General features: G+C 43.8%; 1 protein-coding gene across 1 annotated transcript; it reads right to left on the bottom strand.

Moving 5' to 3' along the window:
• Positions 1–2,572: 2,572 nt before the first annotated feature.
• On the bottom strand, positions 2,573–7,869 carry LOC149306989 (uncharacterized). The gene is made up of 8 exons (XM_089538236.1): positions 7,810–7,869; positions 7,014–7,072; positions 6,823–6,904; positions 3,420–3,553; positions 3,197–3,326; positions 2,934–3,103; positions 2,745–2,831; positions 2,573–2,659 (listed from the first exon to the last, which is right to left on the bottom strand). Exons 1-7 carry the CDS (start codon positions 7,867–7,869, stop codon positions 2,750–2,752), a joined length of 717 nt encoding a protein of 238 aa, XP_089394362.1. The 3' UTR covers positions 2,573–2,659; positions 2,745–2,749.
• Between the last annotated feature and the right edge of the window lie 621 nt (positions 7,870–8,490).

Below are 8,490 nucleotides of genomic sequence, written 5' to 3'. Positions count from 1 at the left end.
ATTTTGTCTTCTTGCATGGCAGGAGGTTGGACTGGTTGACCCTTGTGGTCTCTTCCAAATGTAGAATTCTATGATTTATTATGAATATTGCAAAAACAGAATGAGGATAAATAACAATTGCAAAATATAGATTTTTCTTGCCTAAACTGAGTGAAGTTCATGTTGTTGTTTTGTGCTTTCAATTTGTTTCTGACTTATGGCGACCCTAAGGCAAACCTATCATGGGGTTTTCTGGGGCTGTGAGTGTGTGACTTGCCAAATATCACCCAGTGTGTTACCATGGCCAAGCAGGGAATTGCACCCTGATCTCAGAGCCATAGTTCAATGTTGCACTGGCTCTCCATGGTAATAGGCAATGCTATATATTCAATACATCAGCTGTGTGTCTACTAAAAACTTGTGACGACATGATAGTAGGTCAGTGCTGATGACTATTTTATGAAATTGCAGCACAAACTTTCCTTTCCAGCTACTGAACCACCAAAATATCAGTACAAAAATTTCCATGGGGATGTGAAGGCCCCAGTTTAATGTCAAAGCCCCTCTTTTAAATATGGAGTGACCTATTTCCTTCCAAAATATGGAGCGATTGGGAAAGATTAGTACCAGCCTGCCATGAATGAACCTACTGCCACCAAAACCATTAAAGCCACATAATGCCAATGTATGGGAATCATCGTTTGTCTCTACTAAAGAAGTTCATCTGAACTAATGACCTAAATACTGTCAGGCCCTTGTTCCCTAAAATCGACAGCCAACAATCATGAGTCACTTAAAATCTCCATCCTGTTTATAGCTAGGAGAATTTGGGGTTGGTGTCATCCCTGAATTCCATTTATCTGCATGAGTGTATTTGCCCCACTATCATATCCTGAGCAAATAGGCATGAGAGCGAGAGAGCATGGAAGGGAAAACAAAGTGGACAATTTCGATCAAGGAAACAAAGAGCTCTATGATAGCAGCAGCTAATGACTCACTCCTTAAAGTGCATCACCTTGCCTAACTATAAAACCAAAGACAGTGTTTTATGTGGCCAACCACATTGTTTAAAGGTGTGGCTCATGCTGTTTGGTTACTGTATGCACTGTGCAATCTATTTTTAATACAATTACAGAGCATCCTCCACAGGCAATGCAACAACTGTCTTCATTAATAAGTTGTGTGTGGCTTTTTTTTTTGGGGGGGGGGGCATGGTAGCAACTTTGTCTCTTCAGGTTGACTCCAACATATGGTGACCCTATCATGGTGGTGGTGAGTTGGCAAGATTTACTGTGCAATGAAAGTTTGCCATTGCCTTTGTCTGAGGCTGAGAGAGTATGACTTGCCCAAGATCATCTACTGGCTTTCCACAGGTTAGCAGAGATTCAAATCTGAGTATCCCAGACTCCTAGACAAGCACTCAGACCCTTACACTATACTGTCTCTGTATGGTACTACAGCCGGCCTTCCATGCCCATGGATTCTTCATCCACAGATTCAACCATCTACAAAAATAAATATATATATTTTTTAAAAAACCCCAAAGCAAACCTTGATTTTGCAATTTTATATAAGGAACACCATTTTACTACACCACTGTATTTAATGTGGCTTGAGCATCTACAGGTTTTGGTATCCATTGGGGTCCTGGGACAAAATCCCAGCAGATATCAAGAGCCCACTGTAATTATAGTGGTAGCAACTTCAGGATGGAAAAGGAACAACTAGTTAGCAGTAAAATTAAAATTACATGGGGGGTTGTGAGCGGCAGCTTGTGAGTGAGATACATTAGGACTGGTCTGACTAGTGTCCATCTAGACCTACATTGCTTGTTCTAACTGCGTAAGCTCTTCCAAGGTTTCATGAGGGAAAATACCATTAACTACCAAATCCCTTTAAAGTGGAGAAGACAGGGAATGAAACTTGAATCTTATGAGTTTGGAGCATATGTGATCTACTGAGCTATGGTGCCTCCACAAGGGACAGCAATGTAAGATGAGGTAAACATGGGTACTCTTAAAAGTCAAGAATTAAGAAGAAGAATATGGCCACAGAGCCTGGAAAACCCACAAAAAACTATGTTTCTCAAATGATTGCTCCCCCAAATTTTAACGCTCCGAATCTCTGGCTATTGGCAATGCTACCTGGGATTGATGTGAGGTGAAGTACAAACCATCTGGAGGTCCTAGAGACTACTGTCGCAGAACACCTAGCCATGTAGAAACACACAAAAAAGCATTATTGTGCTTAAGGGTGGAGTCATATGTGGCCAGATCAATTGGAATGAGGTGTATTTTAAACATATAGACTAGTCCTAAATAAATGAGGATAGAGAATTAGATAGATTGCCATTCCAGTTTAAAAATCAAAACAGAATTAAAAGGAGAGAAGAATGGCAAAATCAAAAGAATTTGGACTTTTGGGAAAATAGGTAGAACTTACATTTAAATATTTTAGGTGATTAATTCATGGTTAATTCATGATAAACAACAAGATTTCTATAAAAACAAATTTATGATTATTTAATGATAAGTGTTTGAGTGGTGGCAGAGTGGAAAGGCAGCGCGATGGCATCCTTGTCTTCACTCAGACAGCACAGACTCAACATCGGCAGGAGGCTAGGCATGGAAGTTGTTTGAAGCAGAGCCACAGTGCAGGTGGAAATGTCTATCTTTCAGTCCTGTGGGGGAAGGAGAGATTCTTTTTATTCATGCACCTTCCCTTTTGAAGGTAAAGCCATCCAGAGAGACAGAAATCAGACTCACCACGTTCATCTGGGGCAGAGCAACTTCATCATATTGTGGACCAAGTCCAGCCTCTGGACCACAAGTGCGAGGATATCAATGGCTTCCCTACAGAAAAGAGAGGGGAGACAGCAAAAACAGGGGTTTGTCTCCTAGCATCTAGCCCCACTGGCCACTCCTGGCCCCAGGCCTGCCTTGTAGCCAACTGACCCTGGAATGGTGTATGTTTTGAACTTCCTGCTTGTGGCCTGCTCCTTGAGTTGCAACTGGTCGACCATGAGGCGGATGAAGGTCGTGAAGTGGAATGGCAACCAACTCTTCAGGGACTGAGTGTCACTGAGGTGTTCCACAATGGCCCTGATCCCTCTGACCGCCTTCACCTGAGGAGAGAAACAGGTTTTCTGGGCAAAAATCTGGAAGGAGGGAGGGATTTCCTGCCTTGTAGATGAGCCACGGGAGGGGCAGCCCCTTACCTTGGCCAAAGGCACCTCATCGCTGTCCACCATCTGACATTCATTTACTTTGACCATGAAGTGTTGTACACAATCGTTCAGGTCACAAGCAGCTTCAGAGAAGACACCATACATGAGCTCATCACAGGCCCTAGAGAAAGGGAAGGAGAGCCAATGGCATCCTTGTTGGACTCCCAGCCCCCGGGAGGGAAAATGGGGTGCATCCAGGGTTGCATCCACCTACGTTTCTTCTGATTCCAGGAAATGCTGCATCATCAGGTGCAAATGATTGGTTCCAATGACCTCTGCAATGCGCCACCGCTCTGCTTCGGAGAAACTGGAGAAAGTCTTACATAATCGATGTAAGCCTTCCTTTGTCTGTTGGGAGGGAAAAACAGGGGGAAATGAAAGTGTCCTTCCTTCCTATCAGGCATGCTCTTTAATGTGGATTTTGGGTAGAATAACTTTAAAAAGGAAAACAAAAAACTATGGTGTCTTGAAGGTTTTAATGCTCATTTTGGTTTTCACACTTATCTTTGGTATCAGAAAGACAAGGGGCATAAAGAATTCCTAGATCATTATGCACTTGTCCCTCCATATTCACTAGGGTTAGGGGAACAAGACCCCCATGAATATGGAAAAAAGCAAATAACAAAAACACCATGTTTTTACCTGAGACAACACTTCTCTAGGAATCTCTAGGTCCTCCAGGGCAACTCTGTGGTCATCGTCCGACAGACACTGACCATAGAATTGCGCTGGAGCAGGGGTCGGCAACCTCTGGCCTGCGGGCCGGATCTGGCCCGCGGGCACCTTTGCACCGGCCCCCGGTCCCTCCTGCCGCCAAAATCGCCGCCGATTTCAGCCGCTCCGGCCGCCATTTTGTCCTTCAACGCCATTTTGAAGGACAAAATGGCAACACCCATTAGGTCATACCACAAGCATTGCTATTTTACAGATTCAGTAGTTACATCAATTCATTTATTATTCAGCTTTGATTGAGTGTGGATGCTGATGTTCCAGTAACTTTTTTTACCATAAGAACTGTTTGACAGTAGAACATTACCTTGGAGGGTAGTGGACTACGCATCTTTGGAGGTCTTTAAACAGAGGTTGGATGGGTATCTTTCAGGAGTGTTTTAAGCTCGGTACAGATGGGCAGCTCCATGCCACCCATCTTTCCCCCTTGTCGGTGCTGCAACACAGCCTCACTGTGCGGCACTGACTCGCTGCCAAAAAGAAGCCACTCTAAGCGGAAGTGGACGTCCTGGAAGTGACGTCTGGAGGCTGTGTGGCAGCAACGTCATCATGGCAGCCGCTGTGTGGACAGGAGGCTGCCATGATGACAGAGTCCATATAGACTAGGGTTCTGGAGTGAGCGGTTGTTGCACGCTCCAGACCCCTAGAATTGGCATGGGCATGCCGCTCCCTGCCCATCTGTACCAGGCCTTAGTTGCATGGCAGGAGGCTGAACTACAGGGTCCTTCTGACTCTATGAGTCTATGGTTTCCCTCTCCCATTCTTTATCCTCTATTGAAGTGTTTCTAATAATAGCTGGACTGAGGCTTCCTTCCCAGCTTCTCATTAGCATGCCTTTGGTTTTTTAGCTTTGTTTTTCCACAGACAAGCCAGCTGATGTGTTCATTGGACCTTGAAGGGTTTTCACTTGCCTCCTGATCAGCATGTGGAAGAGGAAGATGTACATAAGGACATGTAGTTGTTGCAGAGAGGGAGAGCTAAAAATGGAAAATGAGTGGGGGTGCAGAGAGAACAGTAAAGGAGGAAAAATCCTTTCCCATTGAAAAGAGGCAGGCAAAAGGTATCTGTTGAATGGGAGCAAGTGGTGAGTGGCACCATAAGACAGCGGTTAGCATGCTGCTCCTTTAGATGATAGCAATCAATTCACTTCACTGTCACTTCCTTGCTGAGATGTTCTTAGGTGCAGAAGTTACAATGTTTCTTTAAGTTCCCTGTTTATATAAGATGTGTCAGTACCAGGAAAAAACTATTTTTTAGATCTAGAATCTCCCGGGGAACATTTTTATAAATGAATGGGATGAAGGAGTAGAAGGAATGTTCATCAGATATAACTACAGCACTAGACATGGAAGGTTAGAACCTGGCAGAATCAGATTTCGAGGCTTTGACAAATTAGAATACTGCCTCAAAGCAACAAAATGAATTTCAGCTGGCTGGAAGATTCTAGGAGGGATAGCTTGCCCTGGCTCTGAAATATATTTCAGATAGTGCAAGAATAGTGTTGTTGGAAATATTATAAACTACAAAGACTATCCTACTGATTGCCAGAGAGGAAAAGGCTCTGGGTTTAAGTCTGGAGTGATAAGGAGGGAAAAACACACGCTAAGCCAAGGGAAGGAAGGATGGAGCTGTGCCCAAGAACAGACTAAGCTCAGACCTGAAGGTCATGTGCTATGAGCCCCTGAAGAACATGTTGGGTAAGGAGGTCTCAGAGAGTTGTGCTAGTATGCTACCTAGGGATTTATGTCTTGGATGAGTTTGAACTCACATGCATGGAGAAATAGTTTCCATTGTTTTCTCCCTGCTTGGAGAGAAAACAAATGTTTGCACATAGTTTTGGCCTGGTATTAACCCATAATGTTAATATTGCATTTCAAACCATTATTCGCACAGACATAGATGGGGAGGGGGATGTATGACTACTAGGTGAAACTTGTACAGAATTCTTGCCTCTCTGTTATTCTTTCCAACTGGGTACCCTGAGTTTTACAAAACCTATTTTTTGTTTGCAAAATGTACAATGGAAAATATTCTTTCCTTCCCAGGGAGTGTCTTAACAGGAGTCTGGTCCAAAAAGGTTCCATGTTTTCCACTGAAGGAACAGCAAACTGGTAACTGTAAATGGTTTAATAATAATAATCTAGGTAAGAGTAGGACATTCCAGGAAAAATATTGTGCCTTTTAAACTTCATTATAAATGCCTGTGGGGTCTACAAATAGGGTGGCAGAGGTTTTCCATGGAACAAAATCCTTAACCACCTATGTCCTTCCTGGGCCCCCTTCACTATGCACATTGATTGCACTTTGAGTCCATTTTTAACTGCCATGGCTGAATCCTATGGAAAGCTGGGCCTTGTAGTTTGTTGAGATACTGGAGCACTCTGGCAGAGGATTCTACATATCCCTCCCTAAATTCCAGATGCCAAGATTCCACAGGACTGAACTATGGCAGCTAAAATGGAATCATAGTGCTACAATTACAAAGTGTAGTAAGCCCCTGTCCTGTCTCAATGCTATTGTGCTCATTTCAGTTCTGGTGCATGAATCCTCCATATGTGCTTTCCCTCGGGGTCACTTGAGCTATTCTCCTTGAACAATAGTTCATGTCCCCTTTGAAATTCCAGGGCCAGCTCTACCATTAGGTAAAGTGAGGCAAATGGTTCTGCCAGCAGGTGGTGATGCAGGGTTTGCAGCAATGGCTGTCTCCTGGCTGTTCCTCTTGAACTCCCTGGATGTTGCTATTGGCAGACAGAACTGTGGTTGCCTTACTACTGTCCTGAACCTCCAAAAATAGGTTTGGCTACTACTTCAAGTGTGATGGAAGATGTGTGTGTGTCTAGAAAATGAAATAAACAAATATTTCTTAAAAAGTCTCCTTCCTTCCTTACCGGGGAAGAGTTGAATTCGTTCATATCAAACTTCAGATCACTGTGCTGCTCATCAGAGGTTTCCCCCTGAGGTTCTGGGACCCTGAAATGGAGTAAAGAAAGGCCATGAAACAAAACAGGAGGATGCTATAGAAAGGCCGCTTGCAGGGACATTCATTCAGTCATTCAATCGTTTCATGAGAAGACCTCACCTGCTGTCTGAAGTGGGCCCAGGTTCAGCTTTCGTGGGACAAGGATTCTTCTCTGAATCCTACAAATAAACGGAGGGGGGAGAGAAGTGAAAGACAGAAAATGGGGTACAAAGGGATGTTCTTGGGGTGGCTCTTTTATTACTCATGACTTGAAAGTTCTTCAGATTTCTTTAGGGCGGAAAAGTGAAATGCACAGTTATAGGATTATGGGGGACACCTGGCTTAAGGAGACTTAAACCTGTGAAAGGGATTCTAGGGGAATTGGGGGTGTTTACCCTGGAAAAGAAATGGTTAAGAGGTGATCTGATAGCCTTGTTTAAATACTTGAATGGATGTCATATTGAGGAGGGAGCAAGGTTGTTTTCTGCTGCTCCAGACAACAAGACCCGGAGCAAAGACTGCAAGCTGCAGGAAAAGAGATTCTAGCTCAACATTAGGAGGAACTTTCTGACAGTAAGGGCTGTTTGACAGGGGAACACACTCCTTCAATGGAGGTTTTGGTGGAGTCTCCTTCTTTGGAGGTCTTTAAGCACAGGCTGGATGACCATCTGTCAATGGGGATGCTTTGATGGAGAGTTCCTGCATGGCAGAATGGGGTTGGACTGGATCAGGGCCCTTCTTGGGGTTTCTTCCAACACTGTGATTCTATGATTCCCCTTCTCCTCATATTTTTCTTTCCCTCTGGCCCCCCAAATTAATTTCATCAACATCCTATCAAGATACAAGAAGAATTAATTTGGACAGAAATTGGGCAGAAAAAGGGGGGGGGGGAAGGGGGGAACAACTCTTTCATTACCATCCCAGAGGAAAGGCTGTCTTCTGAAAGTGTCTCAGGGATCACCTCTGAATTGGTCATCTGTGGTTGTGGAAAACTGAAACAAAGGAAAAGAAAGAATGAATGAAGGAAGGAAAGATAGAAAGACAGAAAGAGGGAAGAAGGAAGGAAGGAAGGAAGGAAGGAAGGAAGGAAGGAAGGAAGGAAGGAAGGAAGGAGGGGATGGGGAATGATAGAATGGAAAGAAGGAAGGAAAGAAAAAAGGAAGGAAAGAGAAAGAAAGAAAGAAAGAAAGAAAGAGACCATGAAATAACGGGCCAGGAAAGGGAATGCTATGGAAAGGCCGCTTGTGGGGATATAAGAACTTACTAGTACGAAGTGGCCCCAGGATTAGGTTCTGCTTCCTCAGGACATGGAATATAGCTACCCAAATCCTATATATAAAGAGAAATGAAAGAGAGAACATGGCCTCAGGAGGAAGCCTCTCCCCCCAGTTTCATCCTTTTGGTATCTGTGAGTTGAAAGCGTTTTTCACCTTCTCTCCATCTTTTCCTTTCCCTGTGGCTTTCTTGTCTTCCTCATTTTTCTTTCAAGGGAAAAAGGAAAATGGATTTGGACAGTCCTCCAATAAAGAGGAAAATGAGGGGAAAGAACTCTGTTACATTACCTGCAAAGAGGGAAGGCTCTCTGCTGTACGAATCT

Source organism: Sceloporus occidentalis, unplaced genomic scaffold (assembly GCF_023333645.1).
Source record: "Sceloporus occidentalis isolate IW3139 unplaced genomic scaffold, rSceOcc1.0.p SCAF_9, whole genome shotgun sequence".
Lineage (NCBI taxonomy): Eukaryota > Metazoa > Chordata > Lepidosauria > Squamata > Phrynosomatidae > Sceloporus > Sceloporus occidentalis.
The sequence above is the reverse complement of the archived record's forward strand: the minus strand, read 5'-3'. Positions and strand labels throughout refer to the sequence as shown.